Source organism: Motacilla alba, chromosome 6, assembly GCF_015832195.1.
Source record: "Motacilla alba alba isolate MOTALB_02 chromosome 6, Motacilla_alba_V1.0_pri, whole genome shotgun sequence".
In the NCBI taxonomy this organism is placed as follows: Eukaryota; Metazoa; Chordata; class Aves; order Passeriformes; family Motacillidae; genus Motacilla; species Motacilla alba.
This window is the reverse complement of record NC_052021.1, coordinates 23,160,662-23,184,534: the sequence shown is the minus strand read 5'-3', so window position 1 is coordinate 23,184,534 and position 23,873 is coordinate 23,160,662. Positions and strand designations below refer to the sequence as shown.

At 41.4% G+C, this 23,873-nt stretch overlaps 1 protein-coding gene across 1 annotated transcript in view; it reads left to right on the top strand.

Moving 5' to 3' along the window:
* The first annotated feature begins 4,434 nt into the window (after positions 1–4,434).
* Positions 4,435–23,873, top strand: part of SLF2 (SMC5-SMC6 complex localization factor 2) — a 29,498-nt gene continuing 10,059 nt past the window's right edge. The window contains exons 1-12 of the mRNA XM_038140390.1: positions 4,435–4,683; positions 9,764–9,807; positions 10,286–10,440; positions 11,658–11,715; positions 12,393–13,519; positions 16,604–16,686; positions 17,642–17,752; positions 18,024–18,191; positions 20,147–20,249; positions 21,679–21,754; positions 23,036–23,177; positions 23,618–23,726. Of these exons, the coding sequence (XP_037996318.1) occupies positions 4,574–4,683; positions 9,764–9,807; positions 10,286–10,440; positions 11,658–11,715; positions 12,393–13,519; positions 16,604–16,686; positions 17,642–17,752; positions 18,024–18,191; positions 20,147–20,249; positions 21,679–21,754; positions 23,036–23,177; positions 23,618–23,726 (2,286 nt within the window). The 5' untranslated portion in view covers positions 4,435–4,573. The remainder of the gene's footprint in view (positions 4,684–9,763; positions 9,808–10,285; positions 10,441–11,657; positions 11,716–12,392; positions 13,520–16,603; positions 16,687–17,641; positions 17,753–18,023; positions 18,192–20,146; positions 20,250–21,678; positions 21,755–23,035; positions 23,178–23,617; positions 23,727–23,873) is intronic.

The following is a 23,873-nucleotide window of genomic DNA, read 5'->3' as shown; positions in this document are numbered from 1 at the left end:
CATAGGTCTTAGACAAGGTGGCAACAACTCTTCCTATTAACATCTAACTCTCTTCTGCTTTTACAAAGCCTGTTCCCCTCTCACCAAGCCGTGATGATGCCTTTTCCTCACTGAAGTAACAGCTGTGAGGCTCCCTGGCTTCTAGGTGAGTTGGCTGGTCCTGCAGACTTATCTGGTTACTAAACAAAAAACCCTTTAAAGAAGATTTGCTAGTGTGTGCCACTTTTGATATACAGCCTTCCATTTGTTCACTCACAGACATGGAACTTAGATTAAAAGTAGTAGAAAGTCAGTGTAAAAGGGTTTTCTGAGTGATTGCGTGTCTAGCTTTTGAAATATAACAGTGTTTCCTCATTTTGGCCAGATGTCACATGTCCTGTCTGTGTACCTCTGATGGAGGCTGTGACTCTTATTCCCCTGTCCCAGCAGGCATTTCCCTGTTAATTATTCTGAAAGCTGAGCAGTCCCTAGCTTCATCAGAACCCTGCTTGTGAAAGAATTGTAATATTTAAGGCTGATTCAGGAATTCCCTCAATCTTTGCAAAAGAAGTATCTTTGAAAGAGCTTGGTCACAGCATAACATGTAAGTGGAGGAAGATAAGAGAGGTCTGGCAACTTGGTTAGCTAACTGAACCTACCAACTAAAATTTTTGTTGCTTGTTAAGCAGAGAGCAACATGCTCATGTTGTGGAGAAAAGGCCAGAGAAACAGTGATAAGCTGCTGAAGGAAACCCTTTTCATTGCCTGCTAGCAGTGGATTGTCCCTCATACTTTCTTTTTGTGTTTGACCTTTGTGTCAAGAACGATTAATCTTTACAGAAACAATCAGAAATTAACAGGAAGTTTACCCAGAGACAGCCTCCATGGAAAGGGATCATCAAGGAATTAGTTTTGGTGAATGTTAACATCATGGATGTCTGCTGAAGAAGCCACAGGTGAAGGCCATTTCCATTTTTAATTTGCTCAAGCTATAAACCAGACTTTTCCTTGTAAGTCATGACAAAGGAATTTTGTGTGTGTGGTTACATGGCTATTGCAAATGAAACTTTAAGTACTGAGAGACCTGGAACTCACAACTTTGAAATACTTGAACAAATAAAAGGTGGGGAATAGAATAGATGAAATTTAACTGACCAAGACTGATTTGAAAATGTTTGTGGGAATGGGTATGTGTGTCAGGAGAACCATTAGTGTTAAAGTGAGCAAACTATGCACTGCTTAGTAAATGTATATTAATGTAGTAGAATTATTATGTACAGACAGGTATTTTCTACACACTGTGTTCCCTTGACATATCAGTGCAGTGCTGCCAGCTTTTTGTCCAGTCAAAAGAAGGAACTGGTGTGCTAGTTGAGTTCCACATTACAATTCCCTGGGTGAAGCAGGCTCTGAAAAACACAAATACTTCACAACCTTGAGATACAAACCCTCTCCACTGATTAGACTGTTATTGCAACTGAAAGTGGTACCATAAATATTCTCTCCAGATGTTTACCTAAAGCAAAGCTTAGTCTTCTGCTCCATGAGCTGCATGTCAAGGAATCATTGTCTGCTTGGTAAAGGAGGTGTAAATTGGTTCCTGCAATGCACAGCAGGGAGTATGATCTGATAACATCTGGGAATCAATGAGAAAGGGAATCTTTTCTCCGGAAAGATGGAAGGAAAGGAAACCAGGAATGCCAAGAAATAAATGTCTGTATCTGAACCCTGCTGTAATTTGTGGCTGTGCCGAAACCACACAGAAAATTGGTGATGAAGGGAACAAAGAGCACCTGAGGCAACCCCAGGCAGGAGGCTGAGTGTGGAAGTGCCTGGAAGAGCACATCACCCTGATGAGTTTACACAGGCTTGGCTCAGACATGTTCATGTGAGGTGCTGCCGTGCTTCTGCCTTTGTGCTCAGGTGTATGATTCAGTCAGAGGAAACCAGCCTAAGCCTAAAGAAAACATTATTATTCTGGTTTCAAAATAAGTGTTTTTCTGCTTAAAAACCCCCAGCTTGCATAGTGCTCAGCAGTCCCCTTCACATGTGCAGCACAAAGAATAATGGTTGCCTGTATCAGAGCACTTCCACATGAGACTGGGCTTTATCCCTTCCATCAGTTCCACAACTTTTTTTCAGTATCTGTGTTCTCCCAGGAAAAACAATGAAAATCTTTAAATGTTTCCTTTCTTTTTCTGAGCATTGACCCTGAAGCCAGTGGCACATCAGTGTGTATCTGAGAAAACCACTGTGGTCAGCTTTTCCTTCCCTACTGGGTAACAATGAGTGATGGCATGTGTGTGACTCTTGATAGAATAACTGAATTGTCTGGCTGGATAATGATCTGCTATCAGTAAGTTGACTACAACCACTTAATAAAAGGTATGCTAATAAATATTGGTTGATCTGTTTCCACATAGACTGGGTCCTGTATCAGGGAAAAAGCAATTTACAGCACTTAATCTCAAGGGGGTAACTTACGAGAATACCAGTCTTTGCTCTTACCTGCCACTCCCTGTGGTTCCTTAGCAAAATCTTCCTTTTGCAGCCTCACTGCTTGTGTTTGCTTTTATTCTTGTACTTACAGTTACAGGAGAGTTTCACAGTCCTCTGCCATTCAGAAATCCATCCTTACTTCCCATGATAAACAGGTGCACCTTGCCATCACCAGTGCTGGAACTGATGTTCTGTCGAAGCTGCTCTGTATCCAAGTCCTTGGTTGTCTTTTAGAAACCCTTTATGACTCCAGGTGACTTAACTGTAGAAATGCCTCTATGTCTATTGCCATTTTCCACGGTTAAAGCATTAAACTTGAATGACAAAGCAAATGTTTATAGGACTTCAATTTTATCTGCTCCTTCAATGTGTTATAAAAATATTTCTGGAATTCCTGCATAACACTGGGCATGAAACTTTAACACTTTATTAATGGTACTTCATACATACACTACTGTCTTTTCAAACAAATCTATATGACAGCAAGTCAAACTGTTCTTCATTTGTTGCTCAAGGAAGTTACACCCAACATAAACATGGATTTATTGTAGAGTTGTGCATAGTGGGTCTAGGAGTGTGTTGTCAAACAGTGGGATCCACTCCAGAAAACATCATACTCATAGGTGGTCCCTGGGCAGAGAGCTTGCAGCTGAGGGAGGACAGGATTTGCCCAGGAGGGGCTCAGGCAAGGCAGAAGCAAGGTGCATGTTGTGATGGCAGCCAGTGTTTTATGCTTTTGAGCTGAGTTTAAGAGATCAGAAATCACATGGCTCAAAGCTTTTGAAAAACAGAGACTGAGGGATGGGCATGATGAAAGGGGGTGGGGTGCATAGCACAGGGCAGACTCAGCCATTTGGGTGTTCAAAAAACGTGTTCTTATTTTGTGCTGCACTTCCCTTTCTGTGTCACTGTTACTTCTGCTTTGCAGCCTTTCCCTAGGCCAGCCTAATGTAGTGTGTGAGAAGAGACGCGGGCCGGGTCACTCCTTTCCATTTCAGTCAGCTGTCTCCTGCTGTTTCTGAATCCAAGATAAACATCAGGAAAACAGTGCCTTTGGTCATCTCCACTCTTAGGCAAAGTGCTAAACAAAACCTCCAACAAAACCCCCAATACATATGTATAAGGAATATCTCCTATCTGTGCGGTGCCTGCTTTGAACTGCTAAAGCAACTTTTTGATACTGCTAGTTTTTACAGACTAAATATGTGAATTTACACAGAATATTACAGATAGCAGTACTGGCATCTCTAAGCTGGCAGGTCTGCTTCTTCAGTTGCCTAGTCCAAGATTTTGTCCAAAATGTTTACCAGGTGGTGGTGCAGGACGCGGGATTCCACTGGGGATGCCTTTCTGGGGGAAGTCCAGGGAGGGAATCTTGCAGAGCAGGCTGAGGACGGGCAGGCCCAGGGTTTAGTGGTGATTTTGAAAAAGTTACTCCCATTCCAACTTTTTAGCCTCCCCACCTGGTCTCGCAGCTCTGGAGATGGATGCGCACCCTGGATCTCCTTCCAGACGCAGTGCAAGCCGCACGGCCTATAGCTCGGTGGCGGTCCGTGGTGCTTTGCTCGCAGCACGCTTCTTCTCGTGGACGAAACTCCCGGACTGTCCCCGCCCGGGACACCGGGAGAACAGCGGGAGGACACCGGGAGCGCCTCAGGAGCGCCTCAGGAGCGGCGGGGGCGGGGCCTCGCGCGGGGGCGGGGCCCGCCCCGAGCGCACCAATCAGAGAGCGGCAGCGCGGGCGGGGGACCGGCACGAGACCGAGGCGCCAAACAACCCTTCCTCCCTCCCTCAGACGCGGAACGGCGCTCCCGCCCTGCGCTCCCCAGCAGCCAATCACAGCCACGATCCGGCTGCACGTCCCGCCCCCGGCGGAAAGAAGCCAATGGGAGACGCAGCTGCTGCGGCCGCTCAGCCAATCAGCGTCTGAGCCCATTAAAAAAAAACCAAGAGCGGAGCCCGTTAGCTCCCGCCCGTGCCCGGCGGCCGCGCTGGGCGTTCCGGCCGTGTGGGGCGTTCGAGCCGCGCTCCTGGCGATGCTGCCGGCGGCGGCCGCTCCCCTGCACCGCTCGGGCCCCGCTGTGCCGCCCGTGCCATGACCCGGCCGCTCGGCGAGGGGCTGCCGTCTCCGGGCCCTCCCTTCGCCATGTCCCGCCGCCATGTTACGCCGGCGGCCGCGGGCAGAGAGGCGGCCCCGGACTGCAGGTACGAGCGGGGCGCGGCAGAGGAGCGGTCGCGGCCGTCGCCGGGCACCGAGCCCGCTAGAGGGACGCCCCGGCTGCCGGCGTGCGCCGCGCTGCCCAGGGCGGGTGGCAGGGGTGGCCTAGGCGGGGTCCCCGGGAGCATCACCAGCAGCCTGCCCCGGGGTTCCAGCCCCCGAGGGGCCCGGCCGGGGCCTCCTCATCGGAGCCGGCGCGGGGTGCCGCTGTTCGCTGGCCGAAGGTCTGGCAGCTTCCAGGAGTCTGACGGGAGTGTCCAGCTCAGTTGTGGCCGGCATTTCCAGCACATCCTTCAGAATGCCGGGGCCGTCCCGCGTGTGCCCTGCCCGCTCCTGCCCTGGCGTTACCAGCCCCCCTGCAGAGCCGGGCGGCTGCAGCGGTTCGCCTCTAACCGAGAGCTCGGCGTGCCCGTTCCGCTTCCGAAGCGGCTCCGGCCGGGAGCTGCGCCTAACGGTGCCGGAGGGCGCTGCCCAGGGAAAACACGGGCTGTCAGTGACAGTGCTTATAGACTGCCAAACTTGTCAGCTAACTAGAAATTCAAATCCTGCCAAAGATTTGAGGTTTTTCAGAGGCTGCTGTGTTGTTTCTTGCAGAATGAGGCAAGTCATAATTTTCTTAAGCTGTTAGTAGCACCTTCCTTTGTTCAGGTCCTCTGCTTTGATGGCACTGTCATTTAAATGAAGGGGACAGAGTACAATTCACTTTTTCAATCTTACTTTTTGTCCAAGAAAGTGAAACGAAACTGCAATTTCGGTTTTGTTGCAGTTGTCTATAAGACTGAGTTTTTCTTTGTGAGTTTCTGTTTTGGTTGGTTTTGTTGTGATTTTTTTTTTTTCTTTTTGCAGAGCTTTTCAAGATGCTCTATGCTATCAAAGATATAGTAGCTTTTTGTAGTTTATTTCTATGTTATGAAAATGTGCTATCTCGGAGCTATTGCTAGTGTTTCCAATACAGCTTTTTAAAAGGATAGTTTTTATCCAGCCAGAGATAACCACGAATATGGCTGTAAACAGTAACAGCTTTTACCAAGTACTTAGGGGGTTGTTTTTTAAGACAAGTGAAAGTATTTTCTCATTCCCTCTTCCATGCAGGCTGTGTCCTTAGTTTTGAAAGGCCTGGAAGGTCTGTTAGGTTCATTTTTAGTGGTCTTCTTGGTGTCTCAGTTGAGCTGAGATTTCATAAAATATGGTGTGATAATTTTTATTTGGGATAAAAGGTCTTGCTGAAAAGTGTTAACCAGAGCTGTATAGTGGTTCAGAAAGATAGATTAAACAACTGTGATTTTCATGTTAGCAAAAGAGTGAAACACAGTAACCTTCAACTAAAGGGTGGAGATTCTCCTGTGAACTGTTTGTGAACAGTTATGGCCCCATTCACGTAGAAAATCACGTTTCTCTTTGTACTTTCACATGTATGTGAAGGGCAAGTCGGTCGGCCCAGTTCTTTTTCATGTTCTTCCTTATACTGTATTGAATTCTTTCTTTTTTTTTCCTTTTCCCCACCCTTTGCTTTTGTCTGAAGTTTCTAGTACACTTCCTTGTCAGAGACCCAGTACAGAATTGTGGCTGGGCAGTTCCTAGCCCTTGCACTCCAAAAAGCAGAGTTACAAATGTAAAGGAGAAAATATTAGTGGATAAGCATTTCTAAACAAGCTGTTGAAGACAAATCACTTGCCATCTCTTCATTCAAATTAAACTTGAGGGAGAAGGGAAGTGCCTTCATTCCCTGTTGTTTTGTATAATTATGGAATAAACAGAAATTCTGTTACAAAGCTCTTGGATTTGTAATAAAAGGCAGCAAAAAGAACAATATAGGAAGGGCATAAGCAGTCATTTGGAATCAGTGGCTGTGGAAACAAGGACAGAGATGGCAGAAGGCCTTGGTTTTTGGTTTTGGTTTAGTTACAAGCTGCTCCCGGAGGCCAGAGTAACTGAGGTTCTTGTTAATTGGTCCCTTGGGGCAGATTAGAGAGAAAGAACACAGAATACCTGGTGTGTATATATATGCACACATAGTTTATTTTGGGATAACTTGATTGCAATGGAAATGAGGTATTTTGGTTACTATCTCTAACGATATGACAATATGAAAATATAAAGATACCACTTAAGCAAATATATAAGGAAAATAAAGAAAAGGCAAGGATAGGAGTGGATTACAGAGATATCACCACCATGAATCCACTGATGAGACTTGATTGTTGCAATTCCGATGTCTCCTGGGCAAAGTGGTACTTGCAGTCTTGATCAGTCTGGGATGTGGGAAGCCCCCAAAACATAGAGTTCAGTGGGTTAATGGATGCTCAGGTGGGAATGCCCAGGTACCTCCCTTGGAGAGGGTGAGTTTAACACTGTCTGTTACAAGGCCCCAGAAATGAGTCTGGGGACACTTCGGGGGTCTTTGCTGGTTTATGGCCCCATCTTAGACCGGTGTTTCTCACATTGTGTTTTCTCAGATTATGCCTTATGAGAAGGGACAGATAGCTTCAGCCTAAGTGTGAATATGCCAATATCTCCCCCTGGGTGGGGGGTGTTATTTTACACCTGGGCCAGTTGTGTAAGGGAGGACATTGGTGTGATGAAAAGCATTCACCCACCTCTGCAGCATCTGTGCTTTATCATCCTTGTCCCTTATCTGGCTCAAGCCCCAGCTTGTTTTGTCGTGGTCATGCTCTGGATGTGGGTGTGCACCCTCTCCTGGCTTAGGCACATCAGAGGTTTCAACACCACACTCAAAAACCCTCTCCTTCTTCCCTTCCATTGCAGGGTGCAAACCTGGGCCTCAGTAACATTGCTTGTTTGAGTCAGTGACCTTTAACATTTCTGTTTCTCACAGTTTGTCTTCAAGGTTTAGGTGCAGAGAGGAATCTGGGTGGTAACTGGAGGTGAGGTCTGCCAGCAGTGCTTCATGTGCAGATGGGGCTTTAATGGGGAAGAAAGAAGTACGGTCCCTTAGATAGGAAAAGAGGAAGGGTTTGGAAGGCTGGGCAGTGTGGGAAGGTCTGATTTCACAGCTTGAGAGCAGTCCAAGCAAGCAGCGGGTGTGTCCCGAGGAATGCGAGGTGGAGAGGGCTTTGCTGTGAGCAGGTGAGGCCGGTGTGGAGTGCAAGGGAGTCTAGGCCAGGAAAATTGATCAGCAGCAATAATAGTGAATAAACCTGCATTTAAGTCTTTGGTGGTTCTGCTGAACTGAAATACGGGGATCCTGTGCTGAAGTTTTTCTCGTCTTTGAAAGCAGCTGAGTGGTATAAGTAGCAAGAGTTGTTAGGCCGCAAGTTGAACTTTACTTGAACTACAAGGCTCTGTTGAGTAAGTCAAAGATGGATTATAGCAAAACCTGGGGCTAGCAACCTGAACATTAATGCTTGTTAGACTAGACAATGCTAATGGCTTAAATAATACTTTAAAATTAATAGCTGGAGTGGACAGCCCATAAATAGTGGTACATGAACAATAACAACCACATTTACAACATGGACCACAGAACCAACTGGAATTCTCCCTGAAATAGCCTAAGAGGGTGTGACTATGACAGCAGAGCACCACTGGGTAGCAAAACAGTGAACCAATGAAGACTGACAAGACCTCAGACCCTAAAATCACTGTTGGTCTGGACTGGTGGGTAGTTTAGATTGCCCAGGGATTTCTGTTTGTGGTCCCTTTTTTGAGGCACCAGCTTAAGCTACCACCAGGTAACTGATTCGTGCCAGTAAACCTGTCTAATGGAGTTGAGAGCCTGGTGTCCAAAATTTAACACTGTTGCTGTAGCATGTGGGAAGAGCACGCTTATTTTGTTCTATGTCAAACTGAGCTAGAACAAGCTGGAGGCAGCCAGTCTTTGATAAGTAGTTTCTCTGCTTTCTTTGGTAAGCCAAACCCAGTTTTGTGCACCTGCAGATTCTGATTACAGGTTACTTTTCACTGAGTTACAGTATCTTCAAATATCAGTGCTTGCCAGTATTGTGGTTTAAGAAGTATCAGTGCATTATAAACAGCTTTTTTATTTCTGTAGGTGCTAACAATGCTAAATCTGTGTCAGAAAATGCAAAAGTGATGGTTACAAGCTTAAAGAAAGATTCAAAATTAGTTCCAAATTAATTTCATTTTGTACAAGTGAGCAGTGGGTTCTTCCGTCCTAGACTTTGAAAATGGTTACTGAATCTTTGGGGACACAGTCATGTATGGATACTTGTATATGTTAGCTTAGTTTCTGGAGTAAGTAGGTTTTGCCGTGGTTATCACTGTTACTCAGGCAATAACGATGTAACTTTGCCTTGGAAGGTTCAGAAAGACAACAAAACGTGGAACCACCCTCTGCTGTTCTTGCAACAATGTGAACAATTGTTCTCACATCAATACTTTGTTTGAACTTCCCTTCCAAAGCAGGCACTCAGTATAGCCTAAAAGCCATTAGCAAGCTGTGTGGAGGAAGATGAAGATACCAAGTCACTGATTCTGATGTATTTTGTTGTTCAAAGTGCATGTTGTTCAGGCAATCTGCCCATTTTTAGGAGTGATATTCTTCAGTGGAGAATGCCCTGGTGTTCTCATGCCTCACCTGTTCTTACCAGAGAAAAAACTTCTGATTTAAAGCTAGAAATTACCCTGTAGGTGGCTGTAGGCTGCTCTCTGTTGGAAGCTGGGTGAGAGAGATGCTGATGTGGGTTAGCAGCTCAGAGTGATGGTGCACATGGGGGGTTGTTTAAATGACATAATGTCACCACATAACGTGCTGGTGAGGTCTCACCTGGGATCCTGGGTGCAGCTGGGGTCAGTCCCATTCAGGACAGTTTAGTTTAAGGTGGAAGGGTGGTTCAGATTTACCAGGATTATAAAGAAAGCAGTTGGAGTGAGGAAACTGACAGGTTTAACTTCATTAGCCAAGCAGAGTGAAGGCTACAAGGTGAAGACAATGATGATGCTTTTTCTGATCTATCAGAAATAAGGACTGCTGGAATTAAAGAAAATCTGTAGAAGTAATTTACAGTATTTTAATTATATAACATTCACTGAATGGGCATTTAGTTATTGTTCTTTTATAAAGATAAAGTTATGTTTTCTCTTCAGAAACCAGTTGATTACGGAGTTCTTCAAGCCAGTTTTAAGTCAAGGTAAACATGTTTTTGTAATAAGTGGAAGATATTTATATGAATTTTAATTGTGTAAGCATGCAGAATGATAATCCAATTTCATTCCGTAATGGAGCAGCAACAAAATGAGCATAGCTTACCAAATATTTCAAAATGAGCACATTTAAATTTTTTCTAATAATGTAACTGAAAATATCAATTTCCTGTTTAAATTAGTTTCTTTAAATAGTGATGTAATTATTATTTCAAGTTCTGTCTCATGTTTAAGCCAGATTGTTTGTAACAACTGAAGCTGCATCATAGGTCATGTGATTCTTTGCGTGGCAGTAGCAAAACTGGATGATTAAGTTAATTAATTTTGGATTACATGTGTGAGAGAGAGAAAATATCAAGTAATACACTCTAATAAGATTTGTTGTTTTGTTCTTGGGTTTTTTTTCCAATATAGTTTTTGTGACTAATTGGTCTTTTCTCTCCTTTATGGACCATGTCCATAAAGACAGAACTGTGCTGTCCTCACCAGACAAAGGAAATGTAAAAGATGAAGGAATGGGACTGTCAGTCTTACGCACTGGAGGTTTTGAAAGGAATTCACCTTCTCCAAAGAAGGTCAGCAGAAAAAGATGCCAGACCAAGCACCAAATGAGTCCTGTGGTAGGTGTCTTTTGGAAAAGAATTGAGGAAAAGAACAAACGCGTCAGAGAACGGCAGAGTGTGCAGGGCTCTGGGTTCATTGCAGCTAAAAGTTGTGATTCAGAAACTCCTCATTACTGCAGGGTCTCAGGTGTATTCCTTGACCAAAAAGGAAAAGGCTGCCTAACCAGAACAGGGAAGAAATGAGAAGTGTCTGGGTGTAAGGCGAGCATCATTGTCTTATGGAAGTAGTTGGGCCGAGAAGAATGACTGCATGAATCTCACCGACTCCAGCTCAGACTCTGACAAATGGATTTCACCTGCAGGAGCTGATATTTGAAAAGCTGGGCTGGAAAAATGGCACTGTGAGCACCACATCTCTGTGCTCAAGCCACATTTCCCCACTGCCTTGCTCTCCTACTGGCTCTGCATTTAGGTTGTCACTGGAAGCTCTCTGCAGAGAAATGGAATGGGAGAAGCAGAAATTGAAACAATCTAAGCCATATCCTGTAAAACCATTCTAAGGAAAAAATGTTTGGTATCAGGTGTTTTTAAAAGAGTTATTAAGGGTGGAAATCACTGACCCATTGTGCACATGAATTTTTTAGTTTTTAGATTTTTTTTTTAAATTTTGCACGGTAAGATCAGATTCTTGGTGCTGCCTTTTTCAAATGTAACATGAGTTTATGTTCTTTTGCTATTCCTTTGTAAGTTTTAGGTCATACTTGGGTGAGGTGGTTCTTAATCATTTTACAATCAGTGAAAAATCCTTGTTTTAAAAGCAAGGGAGATATTCTGGGCTAGATGGAAGCATGGAAATGCAATAGAAATTGTAACTTGAAATTGTATTTTGTAGAAAAAGATGCCTTTATCTTAAATGCCTTATCTTGTGTTTTCTTATGTAGCTTTGGGAGCAGACTGGCAAATTTCTGCTATTTAGAAGTTGCAGTTAAGAGCAGTTCAGATTTATGCATTTAAGCCACAGTATTTAGATAGAGATGGGAGTGGTCCTATTACAAATGTCGTATTTAATTACAGGCCACTTTTAATCTGAAGGAAAAAAAAATATAATTTGGGTTCTGGAGAGATCTTTGCAGCTGTATATAAAATTTGTCTTGAAATTAGGTCCATTAACATATTTCTGGGGATGTGTGGAACTAAGTCTGTGCTAGGTTCAACATTGGTTTTTAAAAGTATACAGTTAACTTTTTTTTTTCTCCCTCTGTCTTTATTTTTAGGGAAATGGATGTCCTGTAAGAAAAATAATGCCTTTTGGTTCAAGGGAGATTGACTCAGGTATGAGCATTGATGTTAATATATAATAAATTAATCAAATTCATCACTTCATGTCTATTTTTAATGGCTTTTTTTCCCCTTGATATTATGTTTCCTATTTTCTTTTACTAAAACAATAATTGCTACTGAATAGTCAATATTATTTCTAATATATGGCAAGTTTGAAGAGTTTTAAAAGTAATTTAGAATTTTAGTGTAAAACACATTAATTAGAATTTGTGATATTTCATTGTTTAAAACCTTGATCCCAATTTTTTAATGGTTTTTCTTGTGTTTTGGATAATCCACATTTTCTGTGGTGGTTAATAAATTGTGCCTTTTAGCTTAATCCAGAAAGAATATTCTTGTCGAACCAACCACTAAAGTTGAGCTGTTTTTTTTTCTTTTTTCATTTTTGACCTTTTTAGTCACATAATTTTGTTCTATGGGTGGTAGAATGGAATCTAAAAAGCTTGAGGTAGGTCAGTAGGAAGATAAACTTTAAAAAGGAAAAAAAAAAGGGGGTCTCTGGCTGTGGAAACTCAATAGACTCTTTGCTGCTCTAGTCCTGGTTAAATTAAAAACAGAAGTTAGTTTTTAAAATGGAAAGCTGTTACATGTTTGTTTTTTTAAAACAATTTTTGTTACTATTTTGATTTTTTTAAACATGATAATGTTGTTTCATCTTTTCCTCCAAGACTTCATAGATGACCCGTCTCAACCAAGGCTAACACAGGTTTTAGAACATGAGGCATCATCTCCACATGTGTTTAGAACATCATCTGAGATGGCCTCTGGTGCACCAAAGAGCCCAGCTGTTCCTTCACACTTCCTTAAGGTGTCCTTTGGGTTATCCAAACCAAGAGACTCTCCTGGGAAGAGAAAACACTCAGCCCTGAGTGTGGATGTAGATAGTTCAGATCAATCTGAAGTGAACGACCCTGCTTTTAGTAGATCGCCAAAATGCAAAAACTGGAGATGTGACTTTGTAAAAAATATCGTTTTAAAGTCTCCTCATGATGATGTTCTGCAACTCAAGGAGCCTGCTGCCCTGTCTAGACACGATTTGACTCTTCCAGAGGAATTCCTCAACTCGAGCAATGAAAAGGAGAAAAATAATTACTCCACTGTAGGTTTGTCATCCTCATATTCTGCACACAGTCCTGCTAAAAATAACCACATTTCTGTTGTGGATACCAAAGAGAATCAACTGCAGCTGGCTAACTCATCGCTTCCCTTTTCTCAGGAAAAAAGTACTGTGTTGCCTTCTCCCCACCACTTAACACAAACAAAAGGCATGAAATCCCCTCTGCAGGTTGCTGGCTTATCTCAGGTATTGGATGTTGGGAAAGAGCAAGATAAAAGATCAGAAAGACATGAACAGAATAAAGGATACAGTATTCAACCCAGCAACAGTTTTTCAAATGCAGTCCAGGAGATTTCTGAAAATAGTCCTGATTCCTGTGGAATGGAAATCTCTGGCAAACTTGGACCGTCCCCAGAGACTGGCAAAACTGTTCCCCCTTCATTGCCTTTGGAAGAGTCTTTAGTGCACAGCAGCCACGAGTCTTTACAACCCTCAGGAGAACTGGAAGTTAAAAGGAACTTTGCACACAAGTCCAAGCTGAGCAGAAAATGGCAAAGCAGCTCTGAGAGCGAAGATGACGTTTTGGAATCCCTTCTAGATGATGATGATGAAGAAGAAGAAGCATTAATGCCACTGCAAAAAATGCTTAATTCAAGTCTCAAACCACAGGCAAGAGCCCTGGAAGACTCCTTTAACAGTGTTTCTCAGGACACTATAGCTCCATTACTGAAGCTTCATGTAAGTTGGCTAAAAACCAGAAAAACACATTCTTTCAAGTATTCTTTTACAGATGTTATTTGCAAGAAAAATAATACAGATTTTAGCACAGTGCAGGGCCAAGTGGGTGCTAAGTTATTACCCCGTATTTCAAATTTTAGGAGAATGAAGTTTTATATAGTAGGTATATACCACCAAAACACAGACAAAGGCCCAGGTGAATGGAGACATCTCATACTCAAAAATAAAATTGCCTCCAACCTCACCTGTTCCATCTGGCCCATACAGACAGCAGCTTGTTCAGGTGTGACACAGAACTAATTTCTGCTGTTTAGCTCAGTTTTATAAACAAATGACAAGCTGCCTGAGCAGCTAAGATGTCCAGTAGTCTTTTAGTACCTAGTGAGTCAGGATGTATGTGGCTGATTGGTAATACTTACTTTATATTAATTTTAGTCAAAAATGTACCAACACTCAGCCACCTCTTGCTGATTCTCATTATGCCCATTAAAGCTCTAGCAAAGTATAATGAGACAGCAGATAATCAGCTTTATGTTGTGTTTTTATATGATTTTCTCCCTTATTCATAATGCATGATAATTCAGAATTATTTGCCTGCAAAACTGCTTACTTGGCTTAAGGGTCCTGTGCTGCTCTACAGTTACAGTGTAGTTGAGGCAGGGATGTGCTTGTTACTGTGTTTGTCCTGGAATGGCTGAAAGATGGTTTGTGCAGCCACATTGATTTAGCTCTATCCCTTCTGGTTGTTTTTAGGAGTTCTGTTTTTGCTTTTTCCCCCCCAAAGTTATGGGGCTATGTTTAGAAAATGTGTGCAGTCTAATGTTTTTGTTTTCCTAGTCAGGTAAGATTTTGATGAGCTGAAGTTAACTGGAGTTTACTACTAATGATGTAGACATTTAGAGATCTGTGTGTTAGACTCCAGTCATACATCCTTGCCACAGTCTGTGATTGTCAGAGATCTGAGTATGAGTAAGTGTGGTGTTTTCTTTGAGGTTGTATTTCATGGAAATTGGAAGTACTTTAGGATTTCAAAAACCTGAATGAATTCTGATCACAAGGGATAGATGACATCTTTGAATCCCTGTGTACAGGATATTATGGTGATGAATTGATGTTTTTAAAATTAGCTCATTTGTTCAATAAGAGCTTGTCAAGTACATAGTGATTTTGCAGTTTTATTGTAAAATGATGTTTTAATGGGGAGGGTCCTGCAGTGGGTCTTAGTGTGGCATTCCTGACAGCTGGTACAGGTTGGAAGTGGTTGTATTTAAACAAAGATTTTGTACTGAGCCTGGCTGGGGTGGAATTAATTTTCTTTATAACAGCTGTATGGTGCTGTGTGTTTGAGACAAAACCAGTGTTGATAACAGATCCATCTTCTCCCTTTTGTGGAGCACTACTTGCACAACATCAAGGCTTTGTCTTCTTCCCATGCTGCCCCCATAGAGCCGACAAAAAGCTGGGAGGGAACAGAGCCTGGAAAACAGACCCTGGATGACCAAAGGGATATATTCCATGTCACATAATGTCATGCTCAGCAATCAAAAAACCAAGTGAGGGGATTTGGTCTGGCATGTAGCTACTGCTCAGAGTGTAGTTGGGCATCCTTCTGCTTGTCAGAGGTGCTGAGTGACTGCCTTTGAATAGCTTTTTCTTTTCTTGCTTATGCCTTTTCCCTTACTAAACTGTTGCTATCTTAACCCGTGAATTCTCTTGTCCTTGCTTTTCTTGTTTTTCTTTTCATTGCCCTGCACCACTGGCTGGGGAAATGACCAAGCTGTGTGGTGCTTAGCTGCTGGCTGGGGTCAGCCCATCACTAGTTTCTAGAGTGGAAAACAAACAGCAGAATACCTGTATAAATTCTCTCTTCTGCCTTCCCCTCTCCTCATGCTTTTCAGCCTCTGATAGGGTTTATTTGTTGACTGAGTTACTGTCTCCATGGGCAGATGTCGAGCAGCCATAATTATTTAATCTGTTCTTATGATTCTGTAATCAAGAGGGTTGTGGATCACACTTGTGTGGTTTCATATGTATTTCACAATCTCAGCCAACATGACTACCTGATTAATGGTTAAGCTTGATAAACACATGCAGTAGATGCTTGTGGGACATGTGTGTGACCACAACATTTGTCTGGCCCTGTTCCTGATATAGTTATTGGCCAAGTAAGACAAAACAGTTAACAACAGTCCCAACATTTCCATGACCATGATTTTTGCATAAATGCACATTCTTCTCTTGTAAGAAAGGATGTGTGTGTACATTGGAATAAGGTTTTGATTCCCTGTTTGTTCAACAGTTACTTGGCAGATATTGACCAAATATAAAATGAGGAATCTTGCAGATTTCCCGCTCAAAGACGTGTTGCTTGTTACATTTAAGAGATGAGTGTATATCAGGATGGTGTCAAAAGAGCTGTGCTTGTCCAAAGAATAGAATCATGGCCATAAAAGTTTTCAAATCTGTTATCTGTTACAAGCTGAATAAAAGACTGGCTACTGAAAAACAAGCCACTAGCAAAATTTGTTAAAACTTTTTGTGTGTTGTTCTGTTTATTAGTGCCTTAATTTGGTTTTATATTGGGATTTTGATTGGAAGTTTTGTTTTATTTGATTTATTTAGAGGTTATTTAGCAAAGACTGGAATTTTGCCCTCTAGGAACTCTGAAAGTAAAAGAACTGAGTAATTTTTGGAGGTACTTGTCTCATGCACAAGAATGGGTATTCCCAGGGCCTCCGTGGATGATAATAATAGGAGAGTTGTGAGGTAAAAGGTTTCTGATGGTAGTGATCTTTGTGAAGGCTAGCTGAAGGTCAGCCCCAGACATGCAGAGACTTGCTTCACTGTTCAGATCCACTGTGAAGCAGTTATTTCTAAATTAGTCATTGAGAGAGATTTGAAATGTGAAATCGTCGAGGGACTGAGAAACCTAAATTGATAATCATCCTGTTTTGCAGGGTCTCCTTTAGGTTTATATCTGCAGGTAAAATATCATTAAAATTGGAAGAGGTTTATATTTTGATTTTCTAATAATGAACTGATGGCTTATGGTATTTTTTAAATGTCTTGCTATTTTGTTTACAGCTTTCTAAGACTCCTACTATAAGCAAGGTGTCCTATGTGAACAGCTTAGATCATCTCTTGAAGGAGAAAGAAGAATCCAGAAGGTTTGTTTCTTAAAGCTGGTTTGAAAAATGTGGGATGGTATTGTAAAAGCCTGGATTTGCCTTGTCTCCCCAGAACTGATGGAGTTTGATTAGCAGCAAGCTAAGCTTTGCCTGCTGATGCCACCAACATAGAACTCAACTGACAGGACCTACAAGTGTTGCTTAAATGGTAAAAGCTGAATGACAGGCTCCTTCCAAGCAACAAGGAATGATTTGTGATACATCTGTTTACCCCTGAAGAGCCAGGCTAAATTTACTGATGCCTTTGTTTTAGGTCACTGAGCCAGCTAGCAGCTGCTGATCAGGCATGAGATAGAAATATTTACGTAGACTGTGACTGTACTAGTTTTTTCAAAGGCATTTTCAGCTCAGTATTGGTTGCCAAATTTTGCAGGCTATGGGTGTCTGAGTAGTTACACAGGTCAGTGAACAGAACTAATGAGTATTCTTACAAGAGATCTTTTGGGTAGGAAGTGAAATGTGGTTTGTGTGTCAATGGCAAGTGGTGGTGATGAGTATATGTGTTTAGTTGCTTATGTGATTAACTGTTTTGATTAAAGAATTTGACCCTGGTGACTATGGGCTGACTGACTCCTGGAACTAATAGTGTTTAACAAATACAATACTTGTTTGGTGCTTAGAAAAAAGTAAACACTCAGCCACAAGATTGAAAGTTTTGTGTAATTACAAAAACTTTATCAGAGGTTGGCTGAGTATTTGTATCTGACAAGCCAGTGATTGATTGTGCTGTTGGAAGTTCATTAGGTTTTAGGAAACAATCACTTTGTATCTTGGAATAGTAAGGTGCTTGGGTTTTACACAGATGCAATGTCTCACATGGTTTTGCTGTGTGTAAATGGCTCCTGGCTCCAGGGTTCACATTCAGAGCTTGGGGTTTGTTGATTGTGCTGTAACTATTCAATGGTGATGATATGCTCTGCTGCTGCTATTTCAGGTTAGAGGAAATAGTGAAACAGTTACAGGAAGACATAGAAAGAGAGGACAATGCTTCAGATGGAGAAAAAGTGGACAATGCCAGTGGAGATGATCTCTTGGAAGAACACAGGTCCTTACAACTCCAAAACCAATGAAATCTTGATCTCTGCTTTTCTAGCTTTTTTTTTCCCCTAACCTCTCTGTTTCCAACAATTGTTAATATGTTTCATGATAACCATATTAAAATCTTCTGGGGTTGGGTGGATTTCCTTGGGTGCAACTGTATTTAACAATTCAGCTTTCACATAAGAGTGATGTGTTCATGACCTGCAAATAACTTTCTCAAGCAGCAGATAGCTTCTCAGTGTTTGAATTGATAAAAGCAATTTTGAATTTTACAGGGCGTTTATAAAGAGATTTTCAGTAGCAACTTATGTCATACCTGACAAACACCCTGGAGAAGATTTATTTGATTTATCAGCTGCTGGGAAAATCTTCACTCAACATAACCTTGACTTGAGGAATTTTCACTTTGTCCCTCAAAATCGTATAGAATATCTGCTTGTGAAGTAAGAATAAGCTTTTCACTTTTCTGTGTTTACTTGTACAATGTTCTTGTTATTTTTAGCAGTTTTAAGGTACTGTTTAATCTCTGCATGCAAATGAGCTCTGTCTTACTAAATAGGCAAGACTGGTTCTCTTTCCTTGGAATTTTCCTTTCTGGGTTAGCTTAACAGAACAGTAAATTGGAGTTTCCTTCTTTCCTCCTCTGGAATTCTTGAAAAACCTCTTAAATGAGACTTGAGGGAAAACAGCTGTTCTGGCCTCTTCCCTATTTCTACCACGCTGGGCTGTCGTTGATAGCCTTACCAGTTTGTGGGAGACAAAAGCAGAAGTGAAATGTCGTAATGAGCGCAAGCTTAACCATGTGCAGACTGAAAGACCTTTGTGGTTACCTGTTTGTGAGCTTCTAGTGTTACATTATGTCTGCTGAAAGACTTTTGGTGCTTCCATCCTGGATGGGCCTGGCACTTGGGGCTTCATCTGATGAGGATTGCAGAGGGTCAGGATCTCTGACATCTGTTCGATTCAGTCACTGAGCCACCAGCGTGTCTGTGTGTACATAAACAACTGCTCTGTAACCCACAGGCATTTCTGCTCTATATTTATGAGGCTGTCACACTACAAATAGATGGACAAATACTTAATGCCACAAGTGTAAATCCTGAACATTTCTGGTTATTTCGTTTGGTATTTTATTCCAAACATGCATCGGAGGAACTGAGAGAATTCAGTTACTCTTAAAGTATTTTATGTACTTGTGTATGTGTGGTTGTGGGTGTGAAGAGGTGGAGAGTGACTTTTCATCTCTTGAGGAAGTGGTGTTTGTGATACACTCCTTTGGCTTCAGGCCTTTCTATTAATGTTTTGGAGATCACAAGGGTATGAGCTTCAAAAGCATCTTGTAAATCAGTGACTAGAGGAATGAGGATTAAACTGATCATCCCTTGCAGAAGGCAGTTATGTTTTAATTGCTTATGCATTCAACCCAGTTGGCACAGCTGGCACGGACTGGCTGCCCGGTTGGCACATGGAGGTCTTACCAGTCAGGCAGGTAGAGGGTATATGTAGGAGTTAGGACACAGATCTCTCGACAGAGTTACCTCATTTAGTTGATAGAATAGAGGAGACTAAAGAAGGGTGTGTGGGAAACTGGATATCTTTAATTCAGCTGCTTATGACATCTCTAACTTTCTAAAGAAGAATGATAGAATATCCTGAGTTGGAAGGGACCCACAAGGATCATCACGTCCAACTCTTAAGGGAGTGGTCCATGTGGGTTTTGAACCCATGAAGTTGGTGTTACCAGCACCCTGCTCTGACCAACTGAACTCATCCTGGTGCCGAAAGCTCCAATAATTCAGTAATAGCAATGCCACACTTTGTTATCCCAACAGCTACTGTTTGTACCCCACAACTTTACACAGTGAGATTAGGCTGTAGGATTTTAATTGCATTAGTTTGCCCTCCAGATGCCTTTTTTTTTTAAGGGAATTTAAAAAATTTTGAAAACAATTTTTTTTCTCTCTTATTCTGAAAGTGTTGGTAAAGGTCATTGGACAGTTAAAAATTTTATTTAATAGCCTCATTGAGCATAGCAGGCTGTCTGTGTAGTCAGCCGTAATGGTTCATAGTACAATAGTGTAAATCAATGTTTGTTTGAAACTATTATTCCCTAATAATGCAGATGTTTCCAGACTGTATAGTACAGCTTTATAGAGAGAAAGATAGTTGTTCTAAATGACATTTGTAAAGTTGATTGCTATTAAAAATCAAGGCTTGATTACTATGGCATTTTGTATAAGTAATAGCATAAGAATAACATCTGGTTTGCATATTCAGATTTTTCTTGCTGTTGATGATGATCTGAGGGGTGAGGAAGTTCTTATGTTTTTGTGAAAGTGACGATGCAACCACTAATCAATTTTTATCCTCTTTCCTTGCCCCCATTTTTCTCTTACAGTTCTAGTGTAACACAGCAGCTTTTTTTAGTTGTCAATGGCATTCTAAGTTCTGCTTACCATGATACATCTTGTCCCATACCAATTCTGAAGTGGCTGTTCCAGGTAAGTCTGTGCTATTGATGCAGTTAGCATAACTCTGCGCATGTGTAATATTTTTCCTGGAAGCCAGTTGAAGGATTTTGTGAATCTGTTCATTAAAAACTTTTAAATCAGATTTTATTTTTTCTCATGGGTTCTGATTTGTTCTCCCATCTGAAGTACTTTGATTGTCACTAGGGGTAAAACAATTGAGAGCCTTTTCTCCACACTCTGAGTGAATGCAAAGCTGCATGTCCATGTTCATATATGCTACTGCATTGAGAAAGGACACAGTAGGTGAGGAGAGGTGCTGTGGGCTGAATCATGAGCAAATGCTAATCTTATTTCCTTTCACTCTTAGAAAAACAATACATGGTGCAGTGTGTAAAAGTGCAAAAGTACCATTTTCTACATATATAATCTTCTAAATCATCAGTGATACCAGCATTATCAGATAATTTTCATTTGGAAAAGGTACTTTATGGCTCAGGAAGAAGCCTGGAGTCATTCTCAAAGCAAGTGTGGTGACTCTCTCCTTTCAAGATATCTGTGTCAGTGTCTGAATCACCAGGGATTTACACAGTGCTGTTACTCACAAAACTGCCTCCCTTAATTATTAATTGCCACATTCTAACTTCACCTGAAACAAAAAAAAAATCTGGACCACCTGGGAAATTGCAGCTTCAGGCTGTTGACTGGCTTTCTACATTTGCTAAAAGCAAAATATTTTGCTTTTCCGTGTCCTTCTCTCCAGCCAGTTAAAAAATTGCTTTCCTTCTTTCTGTGAGCTCTGGTGTTCCACTAATAAGGAAGAAGTGTGAGCCAACTGAGATCACTTACAGAGCAGGAAACTGTCCAGCACCTGGGGGAGAAAAATAAGTTTTTGTTGGGCCAGTGAAATGCTCCAAGAAATCTGAACTGTACTTCATAGTCATGTTTTTGTAGTTAAGAGTTATGTGAAAAACTGAGAATTCATTGTTTGGGGTTAGTATTGCATATGTCCAACTTGTGTGTGACTGGAAAAGGGTGTAGTTAACTCTGTTGCCTTCACTCCTGCTCAGGGAGCTCAATTTGATCACAGATACAAATGGGCTCCAAAGGGGTATGTGATACTTTCTATTCTCTTAAGCCTCAGAACTTGTTTATAAACCAACATGGGGTTACAGCATTCTGATACTGTAAATAATTAATTTTACAGTATTCATATCATCTTTGCACTGCTTGAAATAATCAGTGTTCACAGTATTGTGTTCTCATTGGTGTATCTTGCTTTAGAGGCTTTGGGGTTAGGTTTTTTTGTTTGTTCATTTTTTAATCTGTTTCTCATTTTACTCTGCTGGGAAGTTTGGTGTTGTTTTTGTTCTGGTTTGATGTGGGTTTTTTCCTAATTAAAAGAAAACTGATGCCATCATGCAACTTGGATTTTGATGCATAGCTTCTTCTCTGTTCACAGATGATGTCTATTCATCCTGACCATTGTGTTTCCACCAAGATCTTAGACAGATTGATGGAATTATCACTAAAAAACTGTAAGCATTTGAAGGATGGAAAACTGACCACCTGAGTGAAAGCACTTCTCCTCTCTTCAGTTTAGAAAAGTGTTAGTGAGGAAATAAAAGGCACTAGTTCTGTTGGGTGATTTTTGGCTTGAATTTAAGCTCTGTTTTTACTAATGTGATGCAGAAATGCTGGGGGCTGACCTTCACTGAGTGTGTGCAACCTGTATCACAGTATGTGGTCCTGGCACATGCCTCCAAAGTAGTGCATCCAGTACAGAACCTTTTAAACTCACTCCTGGTATTTCACAAATAGAATTGACCTGAAGAGAAGCTCAGTCTCCTCAAAAGTTTGCCCTCCTTTCCATCTTTTACTTTGGATGATGCAGACATTTATAGCTTAAGGATTACAAGATGTTTTTCACATTGTCATTCCCAGTATGTAGCACTTCATGATTTATTTTCCAGATAAATGACAAAGATGAAGTGAATCATACACCTGCACAGAAACACTTTGAAGGATCTGCTTCAGCCCACAGTGCTGCTAACGTCTTCTGTGTTTTGTCTTCTTCCTTTGTCTGTACTCAAATATTTCTCCACTACAAGTCCCTTTGTATGTTCCCCATGTCTTCATTCAGATCCATCAAAAGTGACATTCATTTAAGACTACCAGTTGACATTGTTAAAGTAATGTGGTTCTCTTGAAGTATTTGCTCAGGCTTGTCCAAATTGTACCCGGTATTTTGATTCTTGTTTGAAATCAGAGCTGATATCAGAGGGACTGTAGCCTCCTTTATTTTATGCCTTGCTGGCATTAGGCTTGATTCTGAATGAACAACAGTTCAAGATAATGAATGAGCATTCAAACAATTAAGGCTGAGAGTTCCTTGTTTACCACTTCTGTTCCAGAAACCTTGCCTGTTTTCAAATCTTACTTAGCTTCTCTTCTAGTCTCACTGTGATAACACCCTCGTACCTTTGCCTACACAGGCAGTAATTTGTGTTCTCTTAGATGAAAATATTGCCTTGTTGCTTGTTCTGCTGTTTGTGATGAGAACTGTGACAGAAAATGGGTGGAACTTGAAAGTAATTGACCTGTTATGTAGGCAAGATGTTTCCCTAGTGTAAAATACTGCATTGGACTTTCTTCTCCCCTCCCTCCTTGTTCTGAAAATAAGCTTACTGTTTAATGCACTGACTCCTCTGAGATAAAAGCTGGTAGAATTAGTGCAAACTGCTAAGCTTATTTCCCTTAAAAGGACCTAATGCTAAGAACTAAATTTAAACTAATCCATTCCATGTTTTTATTTGTAGCTTCCGTCAGTGATGAGCAGCTTAAACCATGGATTCCATCAATAGCTGATATATCAACTGTTTTTGTCAATATGGGTGTTGGATTCAGATCTCTCTTTCCATTGCAACACCTTCAACCCCCCTTCAATGAGCATGATATTTTGTAAGTGTTTTCCTTTTGATTTTTTTTTTTGCCTACATCCTGTGAAAGCAAGTTTTTTGCTTAGAATGTAGAATCAGAAGTTTCTTCTTTATTTCCTTTCCCATACTCTAGAAATTCTTGGCTCAGGTCTTAGTAAGAATAAATAACTATGGAATTTAAATGATGCCTTCTAGGTAAGGATTCAGGAAACCAGAGCCTTGTCCTTTGTCCTGCATCTTCCTAATGAAGGTTTTCAGGAATACTGGCTAAGTAGCTGGGCAATGTAATTGGCTGCTAGTTTAATTAGATGTGTGTATTAGATGCTCTGGAACTGAGGATTATTTTGGTTTGAAGGCATTTTGATACATGAAGGATTTTTTTTTCCTTCTGTTTGATGTCAGTAAGCCTTTGTGGGCTTTTGAGTTGTTCCTTTTTTGCTCAGATTGTGTTTCTTCTATTAGAAATCAGGTGCAAGAAACAGTGAGTCAACAGCAACCAAGAGGAGATGTAGCCATTGCCAGTCCAGTGTTCCCCAGTCTACTTGAAAACAATTTAGTTAATGTGATTAAGGTGAGAAAACTCCAAGGTTTTTGTGGGTTGGGTTTCTTTTTTTTGGTGTGTGTATTTTCTTTTGGGAGGGAGGATAGGGTTTGCCATCTAGTCCTGAGCATGTGTTTGAGTAGATGCTATCCTGAGACTTCAGCTTCAATTCTACAG